Source organism: Pleurodeles waltl, chromosome 8, assembly GCF_031143425.1.
Source record: "Pleurodeles waltl isolate 20211129_DDA chromosome 8, aPleWal1.hap1.20221129, whole genome shotgun sequence".
NCBI lineage: Eukaryota > Metazoa > Chordata > Amphibia > Caudata > Salamandridae > Pleurodeles > Pleurodeles waltl.
In genome coordinates, this window is record NC_090447.1 from 1,008,103,770 (window position 1) to 1,008,129,982 (window position 26,213).

Sequence of the window (26,213 nt, forward strand, 5' to 3'; positions counted from 1 at the left end):
ACCGCTCTCCAGATGACACAGGTAGAAGGTGTAGATCTCTTGCGGGAGGTCTTTGATGTCCCTGAGACCTCCACAAAAGAACAGGGGACGAGCCAGCAAGCCCTTGGAGAGCACACTTCAGAGTGCCACACAGTAGCAACCAATTTAGCCAGGCCAGCCACGATGCTGGAAGGGTGCGCGGTCCCTTCCTAGGGAAGTAATCACTCCTTGTGCACAACAAGTTCTTCTGGCAGTGTGCACCATGTTCCTGCAAGCGTATCTCTACTTTGCTGTAGTGTGCCTTCGAAGTTGGGGAGGTTCAGAGGGTTCCCTTTTGAACTACAGATGCCTCCCTTAAATTTCAGTCCTGTCTGCCATGGGGCTGTGGTATGCAGATCTTAATCTTTAGTGGGGTCATGATCTGGCCTCGAGAGGCCAAGTGTCAGAACTTTTTTCTCCAGTATATACAGCCTGGCCCACAAATGGCAGAGGTCTTCGTTCCAGTTGTCTGCCCAAGTTTTATAACTGTTGCTAGGGAATGCACAAATGTGCTCCTCCATCCCTCTGCGTAAATTCAAGTCAAATTAAAAGGCACACAAAGCATGTTAAGGCAGAAAAATGTCCCAATGAATCCAATGATAATAAACAACACAAGGTTGCTCTACTACAATACACTGTTGCATCTAGGAGTAACTCTAACACTTAACCCATGTTAACCTTTGGGTAGAGCAGCTCTCCTTTGCAGTGAAAGCACGTAATGGTATTCTTCACTCTCTGGGTGTATGTGCTCTTGCACACATACAAGGCTGCATTGGCAGGCTGAACACATGTTTAAAAGCATGAAAGGTGCAAGTGCGCATGCAGGCCTGCTAATTAAGGCGAGTTACATGTTTAAAGCACCCTAGGTGCTAGTGCACACATCTAGGCCTGTCATGACAGGCTAGATACATATTTAAGGCCCCCTAGGTGCTAGTGTGCATGCACAGGCCTGCTACGACAGGCTAGATACAGGTTTAGAGCGCCATAGGTGCTAGTGCGCACACCCAGGCCTGGTATTAGACTGTATACATATTCAAACACACCATAGCGGCAAGTGCGCACCCAGGCCTGCCATGACAGGTCCAGCGTATGTTTGGCACACTAGTGGGCACGTGCGCACACACTGGCCAGCGCCACTTCCTTGCATATATGTAGGAAAGTGCGCCCACTTCCACACTGTATTGACAGGGGAAAAGGGCCCAGGGTCCTAAGGCCACCAAGTGGGGAATCATCAAAAAACCTATGGGAAGAGCTGTTGTACAGTGGGAAAGTGCCCAGAGACCTAAGGCGATGTAAAGAGAGTCAGCAAAAGATTAGAAGGAAAAAGCAAAACATTTCAGGGAAATCCCCCTAAGAAGGGCTATGTCCAACAACATGCAAATAAAAAAGCACCCATGGTAAAACCACCTTCTACACTTTGCCTTGTCTGCCTACCCAAGACAGAAAGACGTTATGGATGTCAGATCAAATTTCATTAGCAGGAAGGTAGTTGGCCTTCTATCTTGGGGGATCAGATTCCCAAGTAATTGTTGGCAGCCATGTTTCCCTTGACAGCCACTTGCCTTCCAGGTACGAATGGTGGTAACACATCATCCATGGGTGAAGACCGCTCGAAGCATCAATCAGTACCATATCTACCAGTTACTTGTTCCCTATGCTTGATAAGACTATCATACACGACAATTTGTCTAGGTCTGAACTAAACTATGGGCTCCCAGCTAAAGTGAGTGGCCCTGTAATCCAAGTTTTACCTCAAGCACCGGTTTAACAAATAATTCCGGACCACTGTTTGGGTCATGTACAGTAGTCACAGCCACCTCCTTCTATCGGCTTTCAAATAATGTTTCAATTTATGAGTAGCTGCTTCCACTCCTTTGCGGCCTGTGTTAAAAGTATGCCAACTCCTTCCCTGTTTGTGTTAGCTGGATTGAAAAAGCGGTTAGGAAAGGCTATGCATCTCTTTGTATATGTGTCTTTCTTTTCTCTTGGTGCACACCTTATTTGAGCAGTATTCTTCTGGGAATAATTACAAATCTTCTAACTTCTCATTTAATATTATATTGACTTTGAGGGACACCTGACTTTGTTTCAATTGTTCCTTCTCCAGAGACAGGCCGTTTGTCAGTTTCTCCAGTGACTGCAGCCTGTTCCCTATTTTGTAGATATTCTTCTTGACCTCTTTCAGTTGGCTCACATTTAAGAGAAATCATCTCTCAGGACTTAAATTTAAGGCCTTCCTGACATCTGTACACCTATAGTCTGTGTTCATCATAGGTCTGACCATTATTGGCATAAGACCTTCGGTTAAGAACTACCACCTTTACAAGGGGTGGCCCGTCAGACATTGCAGCGCCGGTCTGACGAGGAGCTTGCCCAGTGATGAAGCTTGACATCCTGTTGGGTGTGTAAGGGCTCTCTAGCTCCTGATCATCAGTTGCCCTGTGTCTTTTTCAGCACTTTATTTTTGGAACAGTGTACTTTACAATTGTCATTAGCAATTTCTCCAAGTGCATGGCTTAGAAAATGGGAGGGGCAGTGTATCTCAACTTTCTGCTGCCTGAAGAAGTCGAGTAGGAGGCCCCTCAACCTTTTCTGATGTCTGATTACAGACAAGGAAGCACAAAGACAGGTTTTCCCCACCTGCATGTTAGAGCAATGGTAAGCAGTGCAGAAGCCTGTAAGAGCATGGCATCTTGATGTTAGAAATGCAAGGGCAGTGGTGAGTCCACATTTCTACCAGCAGGATAAGGATGCCACCAGTAGACACCTTCGTGGTTTGCTGCCATCTTTTAAATATCCATCAAACTAATAGCATCCTACCTCACTGCAGTCAAGACCTCTATGCCCCACACCGCTGTTCTCTTGCTCCTCTTGCTCTGAAGTATGGTTGATGGTTTTTTCACTGACTCTTGTCATTTTGGTGTCAAAGGGCGTGCTAGATGTCACCAATATTGCTGTTTGGGGGGGAATGGTGAGACAGACAGTTGGAGGTATATACCTTCCTCCATCTTGGTCATGGCCACTCCCTCATCAAAAAATGTTCAGTCTATGCAAGCTCTATTATTCTGTTTCCGGCTTCCTTTTGAGATAATTGGTAATTACTCTGAAGCTTCAGAGTATTCTTGGGGCACAAATCAGAGGTGGAACTGCTTAATGTCCTTCATCTGACGTTCAATAAATAAAGCTCAAAATGTATTTGCCAAACAAAATCAATCATATACCTTAACCTGCTCTTTTCCTGAGACTGCAGACATTAGAAGTATTAACGAAAACATTATTCAGTGATCTTGCTGCTAAATGGTGGACATGTGTCTCACTTTGAGTGTATGATTGGAAGCCATCAAGCTCATTCCACCCATTGTTGATTATACATTACAATTGCTGCCATTTTAAACCAGTTTAAAAAAAAATCAAACCTTTGACCAGGTTTTCTAAAATGTTCTTCCTCCACCCCAACTCCGTGTCACATGAACTGCATGGGTTGGAAGAGATGCAAGAATCATTCTACCCTGATAATATACCATTTATCACTCGGACCCTCAGCTTCTGAACAACATTTCCATACCCAAGCTTCTGTTACTTTGGCAATAGAAAAACTAAAAGTGTAAGGTTTTGTCATATCGTGACTGTCCTTGGTACTGACAGCGACTACTTCTTGAACCTTTCAAAACATCTTTAATAGGAATCCATTTAGCCTTTTGGAGAAAGGTTTGACCCTCTCTCCTCCCTCCTCCCCCACCCCCTTCCACCCTTTTGCAACAGTTGTAAAATTTGCTGTAATTTTTGCACTAAACCATTGTACAACTCCTGTTCCTGACACAAATGGAAGACCATGAAAGAGTAATTTGTTCGCATGATCAGCACTACAGTGCAAGTGTTACAAAAAAGGGGTGATTTACATTGCTTTTACATTTATATTGCATTTACATTTCAAACAGGTGTACACGTTGGTATTGATTTTTATAGAACTTGCACATCTTTCTTTCTGCCATCCAGGATTGTCTCCTACCTGCTATCTCATTATGGCATTATTAACATTAAGATTGGGGAATAATTCCTAGGAGCAAGCTTAGCCAGAAGAACCCAGGAATTTATTAATGTAGTTGATGATTTAGCCTCTAAATTCATGTGTTTGTCTCTCCTCCTGCTAGTTAAGATTAATGGTTGTAGCATGCGCTGCTGTAGATCACACACTCTACACATTCCTACCAACTAGTGTTAGGTGTGGGTGTTTGCAAGTTGCTTTCCTTCTAAGAAGTCTTTGATCACGAGATATGAACCCCACAATGCACCAGGATAAAGACATCCCTGATATCCCTGATTGTTTTTTCCTGCCATCAGGTTTGTAAGCTCATCTCAAGCTCAGGCCAGGAACCATTTGACACCAGGCATTGAATTTCCAACACCTGGCACAAAGTCATAATCTTCACTGTTGTTGCTTTGTATTTGACCAAGCCATCAGGGGTTCTGAGGACCAGAGCATAAGAGAATTGTTTCAGGTCATATGAGAATGGCTTTGGAGAAAATGGGATTTTGAGAACACCTTCCAGTTATGCCTGAAAAATAATTTAAAATTCCTGAGGTCAGATCGTCATCAAGTGTGTAACCTTAGTTTGTCTTGAAACCACAAGGAATCCATTTGCACCACCTGTAAGGCATTTAGAATTAAAAAGACTATTTGCTGTGGAGCGAGGAGTGAGAGATGGGTGGGGCCGGTCGGAATTCGCTGAGCACACTACAGAATGTAGCAATACACCTTGTTGAAGCCTTAGCGGCCATCCGACCTAAGGACAAGAGGGACAAGCTGAGGAGAGTCCCAACACCCTGCACCAAGTATAGTGACCAAGCCTAGAGCACCCACACCAGCTCCTATTTAAGAAGGCCAATAAAAAGAGGCAATGGAGCAGCAATAGTAACTGAGCTTCCTCTGCGCCAAGAGTTGACTTTGGCTCTGTAGAAGACTTAAGTGAGAGCCTCAGCGCTTCAACCTAAAAAAACACTGGCCAAGGCTCTGAGCTGGCCTCATCTCTGCTGAAATTGATGCTGAAATAACCTTCAACTCCAGCTTCAGCTTTGAGCACCTCCATACTGGCAATCAACCTCCCAGAGGTGCTGGATGTTATACAGACGAAATTCCACATACATCTGACATACAGGAAATTTTTGGCTCATATACCACAGGAAATATAACTCACACCCCTCAAGAAGAGAAGACTTTATTTCAGGTGGATCAATCTATGATGAATTTCAGGAGTTACCTATTCAACAGAAAAGGAAACAGGGAGGCATCGGTCCAGCACCTCAGCCACCACTTCAGACCCAGTAAAACCTCCACCACAATCCTCCTACAGGTCAGTATGCCCATAGGTTTCAACTCCTACACTTTTGAACTCAGATCATGACATTCAGGTGACATCCTGGATCCTTACTATGACTGGCTTCCACAACGTTAAGGCAATGACCCGTGGGAAGCCTACAATGCTGATCCTTAATGTGACTTCTGTCTAGAGCCATTTGTGGTTAAGGCCTCACCCCCAATTTACATTACAGCATTTCATGCTTTTATTCAAAGGACAGCAGGCCACCACACAGTCACAATGGATGTTATAGAGCAGAGGTCTTCAATGTCTGGAGTGCAACCCCCAGGGGAGGCGTGGAGTCCTGGGCAGGGGGTCACGCATTCCCCCCTCACTGCGTCCGATCATTAAAATGCTTCAACTGTACTCTGATTCGGGAGCCTCCTGTGCTGTGAAACGAAGCCGCACAGACAGCATGCCTTTCTGCCAGGGAACCTGCTTCCTGAATGAAAAGCAAATGTGTACTACGTGTTGATCTGCAACTGTAAAGGTTGCGTGTGAGCCAGTTCTGGCTTTGATTGACCTAATCACACGAAGCTTTGTGATGACAAACATTTATTCTTTTTAAGTCATAGTGCAAAGAGTTAATAACTGTGCTGTGAAATGTGTGCTTTTAATTGTAATCATATTTACCTAACGATTACCTCACCTGAAAAAATGGGATTGCATATGCTCTGGTCTTATTTAAATCTACTTTTTGGAAGCACTGTGTTCTCCTAAACCCTTTTGTAGTAGCCTATCTTATACTGTATGTAATGCAAGTATAAAAAATAATGCCTTACATATTCACAGTGCTTTCTGTCACAGGCTATAACCGCATAGAACTAAAGTACACAAGTCACTATTCTCCACTGCATCAACCAAGATTTAATTCTGTTGCTCTCTGGTCAAACACAGACCTCTGCGGTGCATTAAATAATAGAGGTTTCATAATGCACTAAAGTGCATTTCCAATGAGTAACAACTTTCTTTTATTTATTTTTCACTTAAGCTGACTTATTTTATGTGTAGCTACATGACGTAAAAAAACCTAAAAATACTTACAGAATATTTTGGGGTTTATTTATGAGAGGCTTGCGCCTCCAGAGCGTTACTTTTTTTGACACTCAGGCGGCACAAGCCTCTCATACCTCTGAGGCGACGCAAAGCCACCCTGTGTGGCTTTGCATGGCCTCATACATATGGATTAAAGCAAAGTAGTGCAAGCCGCTGCGTTGTCTTAATCTGTGTCAAGGGGGCATTCCATGGGCTTTGTGGTGGGTGTTCCCATGCAACACACATGGATTTTGATGCTCCCCCATATTTACAAAGTGCCAAAACCTTACACCTCCCAGAGCAGGCGTAATGAGGAGACCTGTTTTCATTTATCTTCATTTTTCCTCTTTTCATGTGTGTTGCATTCTGCAGCACATATAGAAAGAGGAAAATGCCTCTCAGAGTTGTTTTTGTGCAGTAAAATGCTCCTTCTTGCACAAAAACAATACTGCCAATGTTGGCGCTAGGCAGCAATTTGTGCGCCAGAGGAAAGGACAGGAATGCACTGAATTTCATAAATATGGTCCATTCATGCCCCTTTGTATTTGAAGACTTGCGGCACTGCCCAACACCAATGCCTCATAAATTATGACCTTTGTATTTAGCTACACCTTTGACCACGCCCCCACACTCACTGACCTTTGGTTTTCTAAACGCTGTTTAATATTATTTCCTCACCGTAAAAATGATTTGCCGTGGAAATTGGGGACGTTCATGATTGTCTATGATGAGTACGACCACGTTCTAGAAATGTATCTCAGGAGGGGGTCTTTCCACCTAAAAAATCTTTGAGAGAAAGTTTGAAGACCTCTGCTATTGAGGAAGAAGACTATTTTCTCGTTGAGACTTTTTGAAGTCGGAGACATCTGTGACATTGTTGCCCTTGCTTAACACCATGACTAAGTGTGCGACACAGAACTGCAAAGAGCCCCTTACAACAGTGAAACAAAAGCTTTGAGGGTGCTCAAGACAATCTTACTTGCAGAGAGAGTCATGTTCCTCCAATTTTTCTGATGGTACACACAGCTCATAAATGATCTTTCACTCAGGGTACAGACAATGTACCTCCTTCTGACAACTAAAGCCGGAAGATGGACCCGGATGGTAAACATCTTGCTGTAGAGGCAGCAGCACAGTAGCATATTGCCAGTTCTGTTGGTTTCCTCTCAAGGTATGATGGGGACCATTGAGAGGAGATGAAACAACTCTTCAGAAACCTTCAGGAGATGTACAGATGTACTGTAGAGAGGCAGGAAGTTTGTGCAGGAAGGACCATGTCCAATTCCAACATCAGATGCACCTCCATGGACTTGACACTTGCCTCATTATAGGAGGCTGGCCCTTTGTGTATTTGCAAACCTAGGCACACTGTGCAGAGGGTCAAGGCAACCACACGTTGGTTTACAGAGGTAAAAACTAGATCAACTAATGCTCCAATTTGTATGATAGCTTGGTTGAGCAGTTAAGTCAATCTTGGAGAAGTACAAAGCATTTGTTGTACTCACAGTATCAAGCATGCAACTCACACATTCGAAGGAATAATTCAAGACCAAATTATAAAAAGACTTCAGATTTTATATAAATTTTAGGACTAAGATTATCAAAATTGGTTAAGTACTTTTGGATATATGGATTTTTGAAGTGTAATAAAAAAATAGTCTTTTGTGCATAATTTCGCACTATAGGAATCAATGGAAAGTCACCTTTAAAAATACACATGGAATCACACAGTTGCTTTACCAAGTTCTTTTTTTGCAGATTGGTTGAGGTGGTCGGTGGGCACAAGGCCAGTTGGAGAAGTTAGGGCTGCTCCCAGCTCCGGCGGGAGCAGCAGGGGAAAAGTCTTTGGAGCTGTTGCAGGACCACAGTGGGGGACCACTTGGAAAAGGTCTGTGTAGGTAAGTTTAGAAGTGTTGAGGTCGCAAGGGGTGCTGGACCATTAGGGCATAGCAGGTTCTTCGTTGCAGGGCACAGGGCGGCCGGGTGCTGAGCGAATCTGTGAGCCAGGAGCTGTGCGCAAAGATGACCTTTGGATCTGAAGGTAAGTCATTTTAAGGGTTGCTTACAGGACAACTGGGGCACTCTGGTAGGTGGTCCGGTTTGTTATTAAAGTCCCTCGACTGGGGCTTCCTCCTGGTCCTTTTTCAGTCCCAGGTGGACCTGTTTTCTTGGTGTCTGACTTCAGCTGACCAGTAACCAGGGTATTGGTACGTTTCAGTCATTGGAGTGCGCAGTCCCACCAAACTTGGCACACTTGCAGGGTTTGTCCTTTTGGTTGTTAGTGTTTCGTTGGGTCCAGCTGCGACTTCCGGTTCAGGAGTTAGTGGCGGGTCAGTGAAGTGACCCTCACTGGGTTGTTGGTTTCTTCTTGGTTGCAGAGTGATACCTCCACTCTGGAGTTAGTTCTTGGGTAATTGGTGAAGCCTGGAGGTCCTGTGAGTTTCCTGAGGTCAGTCCAGTTGTCCAGCAGCTCCTCAGTGGCGATTGTCAGGTCCTGGGTGCAGTAGGCAGGGTTTGGTGCCTTTTCTTTTTGCAGCAGGTCCACAGTGCTGGCCTTCTTTGTGTCCTTCGAATCTGATTTCGTGGTCTAGGGATGCCCACTAACTAATGAATTTAGTGGGTGTTTTTAGTTTGTACCTGGTAGTGTCAAATGGGGCACTTACCTTTGGTTGGCTACACCCACTATAGTGACCACTTCCTAACCCTGATTGGCTATTTTCCTTCCATCTAAGATGGAGGAAAATGAAATGGAGTGTCCACCTCGCAGGCAACGCCTTAGGGGTGGGGCATGCCAGGTAGGGCCACTCCTCCTACCCGTTGTGTGGTTTCCCGCCTTTTCTCCCGCCAAAAGTGGGGGGTTGCAAAGGAGTTGACCATCTGCTACTAGAACAGGCCTGAGGGTCGAGTTTCAAGGCAGTAAGCCCTTTGAAGCTCGCTGCCAAGGCAGTGCACATTCCTGAGGGAGGGAGTGTTAGCACCTCTATTCAGAAAAGGCATTTTTTTTATTTTTTTACAAACCATAGACTCGGGGCTCTCCCCCAAGGTTTGTAGATTGGGTCTCTGGAGGTGGCAGGCTGTGTAGAACCAGTCAGCAACCATGCCAGGCAAGTTAGCTTTTGCAGGGATCACCTCTAATGTGACCCCTGGGTAAATTCAGGGATAAATCCAAATCTGGTACCAGTTTGGATTTATAATTCTGAGTTGTTTGATACCAAACAACCCAGGGCTCAAAGTGGCTGTCATGTAGCTGGGAAACTCGTGTTGACCAGTGTCCAGCACATGTATTAAAATGGCTGCTCTGTTCAGTCACTATGTCCCAGGTTTGGCAAGGACACAGTGGGGGCATATTCTTCATGCATCTATGCCCTCACATATAGCCCCTAGGGCTGTAAGGCCTGCCAGAGGGGTGTCTTACCCATAGTAAATGCAGTGTATGGTGGACAGGACACACAGGCAGTGTGCCATGTCGAGTTTGTGTTTGAGGTTTGGCCATGGCAGTCTTGGTGCATCTGGATGCATGGCCCTAGAGGGTGTCAAAATCAGTGCTGCTGCCCTCAAGGGCCTACCTGTAGTACCCCATGCCCAGGGTACCTACATAATCTTTTTACTAAGGACGTATATTGTTAGCTAAGAGTGTAATTGTGGCAATGCATCACAACAGTTTTAGGGAAAGAGTTCTGGTCAAGGGAACCTGGTTAACAGGAGCCCTGGGTACTACAATTTCTAGGCTACATCATACATCAGGCAAAAAGTGGGGGCTAATCATGTCAAAAAGAGACCTTTTCTCGCAGTCATACCCTCAGCCATGTATGCCTGATGAGTATAGTGGGGTTCCATTCTCTGGTGCACCAACATCTAATCAGTGTTCCCTTTTATGGAGAAAGTCTCTTTGGCCCTCGTATTGAAATGATGATTGAGAAAATAAAAAAGGAATATAGATGGTGCTAAGGCCATAAGAGCACTATATGCACATCTGATAAGTCTAGGTTTCAGCGTCAACAGGCACAAGTGAGTGCAAAGACTAACAAACCACTGCATCTTCAGGCTACCAACAGCGCCAGTCCCACCAGGAGAGCAGACTCAAAAGTGATTTCTGGAGAGAGAATTTAGAGGACTCTGTTGTGGAAGAGAAAGAGGTAGCTCTAGAAAAGGAATAGCCACTTCAAAACAGTGATTTTTCTAAAGATTGCCCTCGCTTCTCTCACCCCACCCCTGTCACACAAAACCTGTTAGAGAGAAGATCAAGTTATTCCTTCCACATTGGGAAGAAATAACAAGTGAGTCCTACCATGGTACAGCAAGGATACAGCTTGGAGTTCCAAGCCACACCACGAAATACACAACCACAACATCACCCAATCGGTCTGAAACATCAACAAATGCTCAAGGAGGAATTACAAGCACTTCTGTGCAAAAGTGGCATTGAAACTGTACCCACGCACCAGCAGAGTCATGGAGTGTGCTCAATGCACTTCATCATTCCCAGAAAGGGTGATGACCTGTGGCTTATTCTTTACATCACACCATTAATGGCACATTTCAAAATGACAACCCTGCAGGATGTCATCTGTCTGCTCTGCACAGGAGACCACATGGTGACCCTCAACCTGAAGGACACCTACTTCTATACCCCTTACATCCAACACATCACCGCTTCCTCAGATTTGTGATAAACTAGCAACATTTTTAGTAAAAAGTTCCATCTATCAGGGTCACAAAAGCCCAAGAACATTTACAAAAGGTCTAGCGGTGGTTGCAGCACATCTTTAGCATATTTCCATTGATGTGTTTCCATACCCGGACGATTGCTTGGTAAAGAGCAGTACCCAACAGCTATGCCTAGCACCAACTCAGGAAGCAGTGTCGCTCCTACACAGGTTATGGGTTCACAGTAAATGTCAAAAGACCCACCTTAGCAGTAGGTTCAGCCTTTTCTGGAAACATTGTTCAACTCAGTAACAGGCCCACCTATGGCAAGCTAGCAGAGAGTGGTGACGTTCAAAATGCTGCTCTGTTAGAACAGTTATAAATCAGTTGGGAATGATGGTTTCATTCTTATGCTGGTACCATACACAAAGCTGCACGTGGTCCTGTTACAAATATGCTTGACCAGGCAATGGTTACTGGCAGCAGGTCGATGGGAAGATCAAGTGCTTGTTGAGCGTAGCGTTCAGCACTGTCTCAAATGATGAAATAACAATAATTTGTCACTGGACATGCCAATTTTGGTCCCCCAGTCACAGGAGACTATTACCACAGATGCGTCACTCAGACGGTGGGAAGCACATCTGAACGACATAACTGTTCAGAGTACCTAGATGCAAGAACAGAGAAACTATTACATCATTTACCTCAAACTGACACCGATTCAGTTGGGTTTCAGAACATTTTATAAGGTTATTCAAAATAAAACAGTCATAGGGAAGACCACCATCATGATGGTCATGTACAAAATTCAGAAACAAGGGGTTACTCACTCACCTCCCCCATTAGGCATAGCCAATACAATCTGACACTGGACCTTTTGCAATCATTTACATATCTTGGCGAAACATCTGCCAGCCGTGGACTACAACTTTGTGGACCTGCTAAGGGTGCATCAAAAAGTAGACAAATGGAAAATTAATTCCCATGTTCTATTTCATTACTTCCCAAAATGGGGAACAGTCACAGAAAATGCAAACTACCAAAATGTCACCTGGATGGAACCACTCCTTCAGGAGTGCACTATGTATGATTTAGAAATGCAGTTCATTCCCATGAGAAGCTTGCCAACTTTGGGGGCAGCAGAGACCTATAAAACTCAAAGAAATGAACCTAGCGATTTTAGCAGCTGAAGTCATAGTTTGGGTACCTCAGGTTACCAGAGGGTGTGTATGTTAATCCTGCAAGAGGCAATACAGCCTTCTCCACATGTATGTTAGTACTGCAGAGTGAGGCATTTTGTCCATTACTTCAATAGAAAAGCTGAGCTTCTAAAGTAATTGGTGCAAGGCATCATTTGTTATTTGCTGCACATTAAAAAGATAGGGTTAGCATATCCACACATTTGGTTACACTTAGAAGCAGCAGTGTAAAGAAATGGCTCCCTGTTGCAGTTACCCCCCACCTTTTGCCTGATACTGATGCTGACTTGACTGAGAAGTGTGCTGGGACCCTGCTAACCAGGCCCCAGCACCAGTGTTCTTTCACCTAAAATGTACCATTGTTTCCACAATTGGCACAACCCTAGCACCTAGGTAAGTCCCTTGTAACTGGTACCCCTGGTACCAAGGGCCCTGATGCCAGGGAAGGTCTCTGGACCCTAGGGACCCCTCACTCAGCACAGACACACTGCTTACCAGCTTGTGTGTGCTGGTGGGGAGAAAATGACTAAGTCGACATGGCACTCCCCTCAGGGTGCCATGCCAACCTCACACTGCCTATGGCATAGGTAAGTCACCCCTCTAACAGGCCTTACAGCCCTAAGGCAGGGTGCACCATACCACAGGTGAGGGCATAGGTGCAGGAGCACTATGCCCCTACAGTGTCTAAGCAAAACCTTAGACATTGTAAGTGCAGGGTAGCCATAAGGATATATGGTCTGGGAGGCTGTCAAAAACGAACTCCACAGCTCCATAATGGCTACACTGAATACTGGGAAGTTTAGTATCAAACTTCTCAGAATAATAAACCCACACTGATGCCAGTGTTGGATTTATTAAAAAATGCACACAGAGTGCATCTTAGAGATGCCCCCTGTATTTTACCCAACTGTTCAGTGCAGGACTGACTGGTCTCTGCCAGCCTGCTGCTGAGAGACGAGGTTCTGACCCCATGCGGTGAGAGCCTTTGTGCTCTCTGAGGACAGAAACGAAGCCTGCTCTGTGTGGAGGTGCTTCACACCTCCGCCCTGCAGGAACTGTAACACCTAGCATTGAGCCTCAAAGGCTCAGGCTTCGTGTTACAATGCCCCAGGGCACTCCAGCTAGTGGAGATGCCCGCCCCTGGACACAGCCCCCACTTTTGGCGGCAAGTCCAGGAGAGATAATGAGAAAAACAAGGAGGAGTCACTGACCAGTCAGGACAGCCCCTAAGGCAACCTGAGCTGAAGTGACTCTGACTTTTAGGAATCCTCCATCTTGCAGATGGAGGATCCCCCCCAATAGGGATAGGAATGTGACCCCCTCCCCTTGGGAGGAGGCACAAAGAGGGTGTAGCCACCCTCAGGGCTAGTAGCCATTGGCTACTGCCCTCCCTGACCTAAACACATCCCTAAATTCTGTATTTAGGGGCACCCCAGAACCTAGGAAACTATATTCCTGCAACCTAAGAAGAAGAGGACTGCTGAGCTGAAAAACCCTGCAGAGAAGACGAAGACACCAACTGCTTTGGCCCTAGCCCTACCGGGCTGTCTCCCCCCTTCGAAAGAAAACTGCTCCAGCGACGCTTTCCCCAGGACCAGCGACCTCTGAACCCTCAGAAGACTGCCCTGCTCTAAAAGGACCAAGAAACTCCCGAGAACAGCGGCCCTGTTCACCCAAGACTGCAACTTTGTTTCTAAAGGAGCAACTTTAAAACAACTGCGTTTCCCGCCAGAAGCGTGAGACTTGCAACCCTGCACCCGGCGACCCCAACTCGACTGGTGGAGAAACAACGCTTCAGGGAGGACTCCCTGGCGACTCCAAGACTGTGAGTAACCAAAGTTGTCCCCCCTGAGCCCCCACAGCGACGCCTGCAGAGGGAATCCCGAGGCTCCCCCTGACCGCGACTGCCTGACTCTCAGATCCCGACGCCTGGAAAAGACCCCGCAGCCCCCAGGACCTGAAGGATCGGAACTCCAGTACAGGAGTGACCCCCAGGAGGCCCTCTCCCTTGCCCAGGTGGTGGCTACCCCGAGGAGCCCCCCCTTGCCTGCCTGCACCGCTGAAGAGACCCCTTGGTCTCCCATTGATTTCTATTACAAACCTGACGCTTGTTTGCACACTGCACCCGGCCGCCCCCGCGCTGCTGAGGGTGTACTTTCTGTGTGGACTTGTGTCCCCCCCCCGGGTGCCCTACAAAACCCCCCTGGTCTGCCCTCCGAAGATGCGGGTACTTACCTGCTGGCAGACTAGAACCGGGGCACCCCCTTCTCCATTGAAGCCTATGCGTTTTGAGCACCACTTTGAACTCTGCACCTGACCGGCCCTGAGCTGCTGGTGTGGTAACTTTGGGGTTGCTCTGAACCCCCAACGGTGGGGTACCTTGGACCCAAATCCGAACCCCGTAGGTGGTTTACTTACCTGCAAGAACTAACAATTACTTACCTCCCCTAGGAACTGTGAAAATTGCACTGTCTAGTTTTAAAATGGCTATATGGGTTTTATTTGAAAAGTATATATGCTATTGTGATTATTCAAAGTTCCTAAAGTACTTACCTGCAATACCTTTCATGCAAAGTATTACATGTAGAATTTGAACCTGTGGTTCTTAAAATAAACTAAGAAAATATATTTTTCTATACAAAAACCTATTGGCCTGGAATTGTCTCTGAGTGTGTGTTCCTCATTTATTGCCTGTGTATATGTACAACAAATGCTTAACACTACTCCTTTCATAAGCCTACTGCTCGACCACACTACCACAAAATAGAGCATTAGTATTATCTCTTTTTGCCACTATCTTACCTCTAAGGGGAACCCTTGGACTCTGTGCATACTATTCCTTACTTTGAAATAGTGCATACAGAGCCAACTTCCTACAAGCAGCTACTACATGGAAAAGAAGCAACTCTTTGACATTTCAGTCATCAACTCTTTCATTCTGGGTCTGAGGAGTAATTCCTCCAAGAACAGCCCCGTTTCCCATATGGCACCTCTACTTGATACTTAGGGACCTGCTTTTAAGCCGTTCTATTCTGTCTATGCAGGACCTTTCATGGAAAGTGTTTTTTCTTGTGGCAGTCACTTTAACAACAGTCAGTGAGTTGCAGGTGCTGCTTTTGAAAAAACTTTCATCCAAGTACACAGGAACAGAATTATCTTGAGAACAAATCCCCTTTTTCTTCATAAAGTGGCTTCCCCATTTCATCTAAACCAAACCTTTGAGCAGCCAGTTTCCCTTCCACACCCAGAAACAGTAATGGAAAGAGCATTGCACATATTGGATGTTAAGAAGGCACATGTGTTTTACATCTTTTACATTAACAGATAAAGTCTATTCATAAGACAAAGCAACTTTGTTGTATCTGCTAAACCTCGCTTGGCAAAAACCATTCCAATCTCAGATTTGGCAGGGTGCATAGTGCAAAGTATAGAAGTCTGTTGTGCAAAAGAAAAATTAACTTTGTATTCTGTGCCAAGAGTACCTTCTACGAGGAATAAAGAGCTTCAATGACTTTCTTAAATGGCATAGCATTAGCAGACCTGAGCAAGACTGCAGCTTGATCAACACCACACTTGCGGAGTCTATTGTGTGGACCATTCAAGCTCTCCTGCAAGCACAAAATGGGCAAACAGTGCTCACAACTTTATTTCAGAGAGCTGCCTCATTGGCTTGGTAGCAACTGCTTTATATTGTAGGAAATTGCCCCTTTTTGACATAGTCTCCCCCTCTTTTTGCTGGATACATGCTGCAGTTTCGACTGAAAGTGCACTGGGTTCTTACTAACCAGGTCACCAGTGCCAGATCTCTTTCCCTAAAACTGTACAATTGTTCGACAGTCGACAATATCTTTAGCCCCCCATACGTCTGTAGTAAATGGTACCCCTGGTACCTAGAGCATGCCTACCAAGGAGGATCCCCAAGGGCTGCAGCATGTATTGTGCCACCCTTAGGGTCCCTTCACCTAGCACATGCAGACTGCAATTGCGGGCTGCCTGTCTTGGTGCAGCTACAAGTGAAAGCACGACATGGCACACAGCCTGTGTGCCATGCCCCCTAACACTGAGTACAATGTATGTAAGTCACCCCTACAGCAGGCCTTGCAGCCCTACGCAGGTTGCATTGTCTTGCATATGAGGGCATATCTGCACAAGCAGATATGCCCCTGCTATGTCTTTGTCGATTCTTAGACATAGTGAATGAACAGGGACACCATTTTAAGTACATGTGCTGGACACTGGTCATTAAGGTTTCTCCAGCTACATGATGACTTCACTGAAAGTAAGGATTTTTGGTATCAAACATCCCCTATTAATAAGCCCTCACTGATGCCAGTGATGGGTTTATTAATAGATACACTCAGAGGGCACCTTAGAAGGGTCCCCTGAAACCCTCCCAACTACCTGTGTGCAAACTGACTAGTTTGAGCCAGCCTGTCCCCAATAGACAAGAGTCTTACCTCCTAGACTGAGGGCCTTTGTCTCAGGCAGTCGACCACAAAGCCTGCTCTGGGAGAGGTCTTATACACCTCACCCAACAGGATGACCTACAAATCTACATTCCAAGGCAAGGGACTTCAAAGAGGCTTGTGGCCCTTGGTATGCAGATCTGGCTTCTCTCACAAGGGAGATGCCAAGCACCCCCTGCCCCAGGGCCCATTTGGCACTTGGACAAGCTGGACATTTAGTATTCAGGAAGGTGTGCCCACCCTTGAGTCAAGGGGGACCAACATTGCCAGTGTGGTGATTACACAGATCCCCAGAGAAAAAGTCTGTTCTGGACTTGACCACTGAGGACCATCTGCCGAAGCTTGCAGCCTCTGCACGTAGGCCCCCTCAACCATGAGTGCCCTGGTAAGGAAAGCCAGGCGCCTCAGGACAGGACACCTCTGCACCCATCACCCCTGACTTGTGTGGAAGTGAACTGAAAGGTGTTCCCATGTCCTTGAACTTCCCAAGATTTTAACCCATTTGGTGTTTCCCCCTGACTGGACCCCCAGTCCTGACTCGCAGCATGTTTTCGACCGGACCTATCCCCACAGAGTAACACGGGGCACCCAAGGCCGTACTACACCGCTGCCTCAGTACCACCCATTGTGACCTGTTGGTGTGGTCCTGATCCTTACCCAGGACTTGCCCAAAGCACAGGAGATTTGCATTGAAGTTGCTGTACTGTCCCCGATTTGCCATCTTTGATTTCCTCCATAGGATTGCATTTCAGCATTCAGAAATTGCACTGTGTCGACTAACAAAACTGTAAAGAATTTTCTTACAAAACAGGCTTACCTACACAAACTGATTCTGGTGCTAAAATATATATAAAGAGACTTGTTTTTAGGTCGAGCATAAGCATTTGAATTTGTGTCTACTTTTTGTATACTTCCTATGACTTACAGCGATTTAATTTGTTGGTTGTAGTGTTCTTTAAAAATTCTTGCTTGCTAGTGGTCAGTTCTGCTTTTTTTCTCCCTCCTTTTTCTGTTTTAGAGAACAACTACTGTATTATTTCACTTCGGTTTTTGTGACAGACTACTTTGGCATTTCTTTATTGCTCCCTTTTCACTGTGGGTGTTTTAGGCTGGTAGCTGCCTGCGTTTTATTGCAGCATTCGGTTCCTCTACCTACCTCCTCCCATGTCGCTGACATTTGTTTTGGCTTTGTTCCATTGCTGGCCTTGTTTACCTCTGGCTCCACCATTAAATCTTTAATAAAAGGTAGCTCCTAGGCTTCATTTTTTTACGTAATGTTATTTTACCATATCCCAGCGTCTGTTGAATAATGTTCTTTCAGTACAGCCCAGCTCGCACGTTGATTTAATCTTGAAGTAAGCTTATTTTTGCACATGTGTATGTAACATTAAAATAAGTTTATTTTACAAAAGAATCACCTGTTACTTAAAAGTGTAGCTCACTGCTCAGGAAGGCCACAATATGCCCTTTCTCGTAGAATGTAGCTGAACCAAGAAACAATGATGGGAAACTTGCAGGATCTGGAGCCTCTCTCCAGGGCCCCTCTCGACATCCGCACACAGGGCATTGCTTATCTTGTTTATTGGGGCCATAAATCTTCTCAGGTTGCTTTGCTGCTGTTAACTTCATCAGAGCTTTGTTGAAATGTGAGGCAAGGACGCTTGCAAGACTCTTCATTCTGTTAATGTAAAAAGTAAATACTTTTCCAACTTTAATTTTCAATTTCTGTTCAAACGTTTACACAACTCAAGGTAGTGCAGTCATCTTCTCATCTCTCCTCAAGGGCTTGTGTTTTCTGATATCAGTAGCCGCCAGTGACCACCAAAACATGGCAGGAAAAGATGAAACTATGAGGCAGGGTTGACCAATTTATGTGATAAGAAAAGTCCAGTTCTGAATTTACAATGCCAATAGCTCTAACTAAAGAAAATGCGAGACTATTGCATTGCAAATTCTTGTTGTAAATTGGTGTGCATCACCTTCTTGAGGCGTGTGTCTCATTTATTGACTGTGTGTGTGTGTTTGCAAGTGACTTGCACTCCTCTAAGGCTGGTCGCCCGCATTACCTCCTAAAGAGCACTTTGGCATTGCATAGCAAGCCCTGTCCATTGGTAGGGAACCCCTGGACCCTTTGCATGATATATCTCACTTTGATATATTATATAAAGAGCCAGCTTCCTACATACATGTAGTGCATTGCTTTGTAGCCTATGCAAAGCATGTGATTTACAGCAGCACATGATACTAATGGACAATGCTACTTAACTTGTAACTGCCGGTTTGCAGTTTCTGTTGCACTCTCCCACCTCTCCGAATAAGAGCTCATGTTTGAGGATGCCTTTCACTAGTACAACACACGTGTACACTGTTAAATGTCTGCATCGCTTACTACACTCACCTGTTTAGGGGCATGGTAGAAAACAAACTGAGGGACAATCTTTCTCCTCCTGCATTGTGGAGTTCAGGGAGGAGTCCCAAGATATCTTGTGTTCTGACAGTGAAAATCGACATGGAAACATCCACAATACTAAATGGCACGAGTGTTCAGTGCATGTGAATCTACACTACCACAAGCTGCAAACTGATAGTTACCGAGTAAGTATAACTTGCCTTATACAACAAAGCTGACATTGTAAATATCTAAAGCACAACTCGAAACACTGTACCTGGACAAATAGAGTTTTGGAAAATGTATTCTGAGAAGATCCCACCCGTCTCTGACATGTTTTCAGAGCTCTTCGTATTTAGAGAAAATTGAGTGCTCATCTTTTGGCAGTGAAATCCAGGGCCATCGCTAAGCTCCAATCTTGGGAGACCTCCTGTGTGATTTGCATGTTTGAACTGTCCGAATTACAGCAGTTGAATTCCTCTGTCTTTTTAGACACACAAGATCTACTGTGGGCGATGGTAGTACATTTGTGGCGTAGTGATTGATATCCCTGTTTTGAGTGCTGTCCCTGTAAAGCCATCAGGCAGAATTGGGATTACCAAGGAACTATCCCTTCCCACACTCCCTTACACTTCCAGAAATGACTGTCAGGGTAGCTTGAATCTGTAAGGATTCCCACATATCGAATAAGGGAACGCTGAGTGTTATTGATAGGTCTGAGCTAGCAGGTTTCACTGACCTCCTTCGACCGTGCCAAGCCATGTAAGAAACAGATGGCTAAGGTTGACGTCAGCCTTTAATTAACAGGGGTTGGAAGGGCTTGTGACAAAGACAAGAATTCCAAACAAGACATACGGAGCTAGTTTGCTCTACAAGCAGTCAGTTATTCCCCCTTGTGGGTAAATGTATTTAGTAAATGTAGCAGAAATTCTTGCATACCACTGATTGAAAATGGGTAGAAGTATATGTAAATATGTGTGAATATTCTCTCTAATATACACTAATATACATTGTGAAAAGAGCCTCAGGTGGGTGATTTACATGTTACATTAAATGGTAGGCTCTGTTTGTTCTTGTTTAAAAGAATTTATTTTTACTGAATTTATAGTGTATTTTTCCTTTTTAGAGGATTGACATGGTTCCGGACCTGCTAAGTTCCAATTTATGCTCTTTACGGTCTAATGTTGACAGGTAAGCATTTCAATTCTTTCAGAGTTAGAGCATTTTTGAAACAGTGTAACTAGTATTATGGTTTTATCAATACTGTTGTATTTACAATGATGAACTTCTAATACTTTCCTGCAGGCTGGCCTTTTCATGTATCTGGGAGATGAACCACAATGCTGAGATTTTGAAAACTACATTCACCAAAAGTGTAATCAATTCCAAGGTCAGTAGCTGTCTTTTTTATATTTCTAAAGTTCCTTTTTGAGAAAGATAAAATGTTTATGAAAACCTAGAGATCACAAGTAATATACTTGTCTAAGGATATTTGACAACTGAGCGGCCTGAAAAATGCTGAGAATCCACATTCCAGAGAAGTTCTGAAGATGATTAGAAAGGCTCAAGAAAGGCTTGGATGGGAAGCAGACCAAGTGAGAGGGACAGATCACATTTTGACTGAGGACAGCCGAGAAGAGGGAGAGTAGGGGGAAAGTAGGAGTGGAGGGAGTCTAAATAGGAGGGGGTTTGATTGTTTCTGTTCTGTCAGTATGTTTTTATTTGTGTTATACTGCTCAAGGTGTCTGTATAACTTTCTAACATTGGGAACCTTTCAAATCAATAAAAATCAGTGGAACAGACGTTTCTGCAGACATCCAGCACAGTGAATGCTCTTATGTAAGTTTTCTTCAACTAATTGCTAGAACATTGGTTCTTAATCTGTAGTTTGTGGACTCCTGGAATTGAATAAAGTATATGCTCATAAAAATATATTCAAAAACACTATGTAAACATTAAGGAATTTGAAATTGGAGGCTAAAAAATGTAATTCTCCAGTATTGGATCTTTCATAGATTCACATGCTTGAATCATCCCCGTCGTCGAGGTGGGAGTCCCACGGTAACTTCAAATACAGATAGCAGTAAGCATTTCATACTAGGCCCTAGTGGCCCAAATGGGTCCTTTTGTAGCCTATCCATGTCCTTTTATAAAAAGACCCAAACCCGAGTGACAGCCAATCAGGCGGCAACACCCTCTAGAATACTCCCAACAGAGGCTCTTTCCCTCAGATTTTCTACCGCACGTCGTGTGAAAGGGGGTCTCCCTGAGCTCTGCTCAGTTCATCTTTCTGACAGGATTTTATTCTCAGAAAACCCAGTTTTCAAGTGACAATATGTCTCAACAAACTAAGGAAGGTCTTTTCAGAGACTGTGGCAGTTGTGGGAAGAAGAGACTACATGTTGATGATCCCCACAAGAACTGCATCTACTGCCTGCATCCAGACCACAAGGTGAGAGACTGTAAGATCTGTCGCACCTTCAGTCAGAAAACCCTCAAGGACCATGAGGGTAGGCTTCTTTTGTGGCTACGAAGACAGAAAGTCATGGAAAACCCATCCTCAGATGGGAGTGAAACATAATCTCATGCTTCTCACTCCTTAAAAAGATCTGGAGAGAGAGAGAGAAAGAAAGACTGCCTGAGGAGCCACCGAAGAAAGTGGCTAAGAAGTCGAAATATGCATCTGTGGAGAAACATAGGTGCCAAGAGACTGCTACATCAGGGTCATTCAAAACTCTCGAAAAAGGTTTGCTCAGAGCCTACTACGCCTGGGGGAAAAAGGCACCCCCTAAAAGTGCTTCTCTTTCCCTGTCACCAGCAACCGACCTGGTAAGACTCTCCTCCGATGCTGCCAAAAAAGCCCATTCGACGACAGGGTCGACAATCACAGCGACGCCTGTGACGTCGACGTTTACAACGGCGGTCTCTCCGATGATAGTTACATCGTCGCCGCTTTCATCAGCGACGATCATCACCGCTAAAATCTATAGAAAGGCATAGATGGAAGCATTGTTGGTTCATCCGTCAACGAGGCACTACTGTCGACAAAACACCTGTCAATGAAGTTAAAGAAAGCACCATTGACAAGCACACTGGCGACGATGGCGCTGTTGACGAGACAACCGTTGACGAGAGGACCGTCGACGACGAAGACTGAACTGTTGACGGCAATGTTGAACATTTTGACGGCGATGATGCCATCTTCTGGAGATTTGGGAGTGCAGCAGGATTCGGTGAGATTCCTCCCTCTTTCTTTTATCTCCATGGGGAATAAAACATTGCCGATTCTTCCAAGACATACTTCTCCCAGTAAGGTGATGCCATATCCTCCACTGCATCTTCTAGATGATGACGAGGACATTTATTATCAAGATGACGGAATGTTTGGTGCAGCCAGTAGTCCATCACAGCTGACTTGGATGAGGAGGATGAAGGGCAGGAACAGCCCAACTATTCCTCAACTACGTTGCAACAGGATTCATTATACCCAGCAGTGTAGGCAGAACCTTCTTTTCCCATGCCTAGATCATTAGTCAAAGATCTCCAGGATATGTTGAAGGACTACTATCGAAGGTTACCACCGTCGATGCCTGTAACTCCATCCAAGCATTATAGCCAGCGGACGCCTCTGCAAACTCCTATGACCAGTCACCCAGGAACTCCAAACAGAAGCATTCCATTTGTTTACCAACCACAGGGGGATTGTCACTCTACAGATGACAAGAGGGAAGAAGGTGAGCTAATGGAGGCAGCTCCTAGTGAATGGGATGACTACCTCATCCCCACACCATCACCACCGCTAGTAGGGCCGGTTGGTTCACCCCTGGAGGACATAGGGGGCTTTCATAATTTAATGGACAGAGCGGCAAAGAGATTTGATGTGCCCATTATTACACAGGAAACAGATTGTTTCTTATATGACTTCAAAGAGCCAACAAAGAGATCAGTGAGGGCTATCCCGATAGTGGATTTCCTATGGCAGGAGGGGTTGAAGGCAATAAAAAACCCAGCAACAGTGCCTTCCCAGATGCCGAGGCTGGAAAAGAAGTACAAAGCCCCGGATAGCACTCCAGTCTGCTTATTGTCGCAACCGAAACCGGATTTGGTAATATCTCAAGCTGCGCAGCGTCGATCTAAGAACCCTTAGACGCCTATTACATTGCCTCCAGACAAGGACAGTAGGAGGTTGGACAATATTGGTAAGAGATTTTCCTCGGTGGCGGCAATCACAGTAAAGGCGGCTAACTCCTTGGCCATTTTAGGAAGGTAGGATCGCCAGATATGGGCAAACATGTCTGCTTATTTAGACCTCTTGCCGGAGGATGCGAAGGGGGAAGCAAGGAAGGTGCTGCAGGAGGGAGAGCAGAATGCGGCTAAAGTCATTGACTGCGCAATCGACATTTCCTTGACAGGATTCCAACAACTGGCAGGAGCAGCGGTCTTGCGGAGACAGGGCTGGCTGAAGTCGACGTCTGTCCGTCTGGAGGTTCAGAGCAGGGTTCTGGACATGGCGTTTGATGGAGAAAGCCTATTTGGGAAGCATGTGGATGACATGTTACAGACCATCAGAATAGATACGGACACTGCTAAATCGCTGGGTACGTTGCAGTACAGGAAACAGCCTTTTCGTGGAGCAAGGGGCAGAGGAAGTTACTCCTTTCGAGGTGGCTTCCACCAGTACAGATCCCAGTACCAGTCTTCTTCGGCAGGACCCTGGCAGCAATACAGCCATCAACAGCAGCATTATCGGTTGCCACCTACCACTGCTTACAGGCACCTAGCGAAAGGAAGATCGACAGCCCATGGAAGAGATAACAACAGAAACCAATGACCAACCGGACATACCAGCTTCCTACGCTACCAGAGGCTTGAAAGTTGGGGGTCGCATCACTTCTCACTTCCTTTGTTTTTCGGATATAACATCCGACAGGTGAGTGCTAGATATAGTGGCCTGGGAACATACTCTGGAGTTCATACAGAGACCACCGAACATCCCTCTGTCAGGCTCACCAGCTCCACGATTAAAGCAACTTCTCAGGGAGGTGTATGTGATGCTGCGCAAAGGGGCAATAGAATTGGTCCCTGCTCCTCACAGGAACAAGGGGTTCTATTCACGCTTCTTTCTGTTAAGAAAACCTTCAGGAGACTGGCGCCCCATTCTGACCTTAAGATCACTGAACAAGTTCCTAAAGAAGCAGTCGTTCAGGATGGTAACGTTGCAGGACATCTTGCGCTTCTTAAATACCAGAGATCACATGGCATCCCTAGACCTCCAGGATGTGTATTTTCATATTCTAATACCGCACAACCATCGCAAATTCCTCTGGTTCAGGGTGGCTGGTATGCATCTACAGTTTTGTGTCCTTCCCTACGGTTTGCAGTCAGCCCCCAGGATTTTACATCCAGTGGCAGCGCACCTCCGCCAGTCGGGCATACAGGTGTTTCCCTATCTCGACGACTGGCTCATCAGAGCACCTTCAATAGCGCAGGTGGTGCGCCACACCACTGTCTGCCTCCAATTGTTCGAAGACCACGGACTTACCATCAACTACCAGAAGTAGCACCTTCGACCCACACAGAAATAAAATTTCTTAGGAGCGGTACCAAACACTGTTTGCAGCAAGGCGTTCCCGTCTCAAGAAAGGAAGCAAAAGCTGAAAACCTTAGCACGCAAGCTCTCAGTAAAAAAGTGCGTTTCAGTTCGCACCTACAAATCATTACTGGGAATGATCTCGTCATGCATTCCGCTGGTCCCAGAATGCAGACTACACATGCGACCCTTGCAGGAGCAGTTAGACGCTCAGTGGCTTCAAGTTCACAGCTCTTTCCAGGACAAAATTCTCATCACATCAGTAATGCAGACGCCATGGCTTAGTGGGCAACACCAGCCAATTTGTCCATCGGTCCCACATTTCTTCATCAGGTGCCCCGCTATATAGTGACAACGGATGCCTCACTCGAAGGTTGGGGTGCCCACCTCCAAGATCTACAGATCAGTGGGTCCTGGACTTAAAAAGACCGTCAACTCCACATAAATCAGCTGGAGCTCAAGGCAATAGGTTTGGCTCTAAAAACCTTTTTACCAAGGCTTCAAAACTCAAGTGTCTTAATCAGGACGGACAATACTACCAGCATGTTTTATCTAAACAAGCAGGGTGGCACAAGGTCTCTGCAGCTCTCGCAACATGCTCAGAACATCTGGCAACGGGCTATAGCACACAACATTTCTCTAAGGGCGGAGCACGTACCAGGACAGACCAACGTTCTTGCAGATACCCTGAGCAGAACGATTATCCAGTACCACGAGTGGGAATTGGATCAAGAGGTTCTAGACCAACTCTTCCGACTATGGGGCAGACCAAATCTCGATCTGTTTGCCACTTTCAAGAACAAGAAATGCCCTTATTATGCAAGCTGGCTTCCCCACAAAGGGTCATGGGGGAATGAGTTTTCGATGAGATGGTCAGGGGTCTATGCCTACGCCTTTCCTCTGATCCCACTGATACCGAGAGTCATCAGCAAAATGAAGACAGAGGGTTGTCACCTTCTATTAATAGCACCCAGGTGGCCCAGGCAGGTGTGGTTCACGGAACTCCTCATGTTCTCGGAACAGCAACATGTACTACTCAGATGGAAGCCAACTCTGTTGACAATGCACCAGTGCCAGGTCAGACATCCGGATCCGTCATCTCTCCACTTATCGACCTGGCTTCTGAATTCAATGAGTATGCCACTCTAGACATTCCATCGGAATGTGGGGAGAACTTAGCCAGGGCTAGGGCGGACACTACCAATAAGACCTACAGGTTGCAATGGAAGCGGTTTTGCGTGTGGTGTGCTGCAGAAGAAATCCATCCTCTCTCTTCTCTTCCGGAACAGGTACTACCGTACTTCTTGCACTTAGCAAAGTCTGGGCTCTCATATTCCTCCATCTGAGTACACGTGGCAGCAATTTATAGGTACCGCAGATCTCAAGATACTGTCTCCTTATATTCAACCAGGATTGTAAAGCAATTCTTGAGGGTTCTGTTTCGAGCTTTTCCACCGGTGCGGAATCCTCCGCTGTTATGGTCTCTAAATGTGGTCCTGGGGCAGCTCATGA

The 26,213-nt window shown here is 45.6% G+C and overlaps 1 protein-coding gene across 1 annotated transcript in view; it reads left to right on the forward strand.

The window, feature by feature from the left end:
• DIS3 (DIS3 homolog, exosome endoribonuclease and 3'-5' exoribonuclease) overlaps positions 1-26,213 on the forward strand; it is a 260,018-nt gene that overhangs the window by 66,858 nt on the left and 166,947 nt on the right. The window contains exons 13-14 of the mRNA XM_069205287.1: positions 20,238-20,302; positions 20,417-20,501. Coding sequence (XP_069061388.1) covers positions 20,238-20,302; positions 20,417-20,501 — 150 coding nt within the window. The remainder of the gene's footprint in view (positions 1-20,237; positions 20,303-20,416; positions 20,502-26,213) is intronic.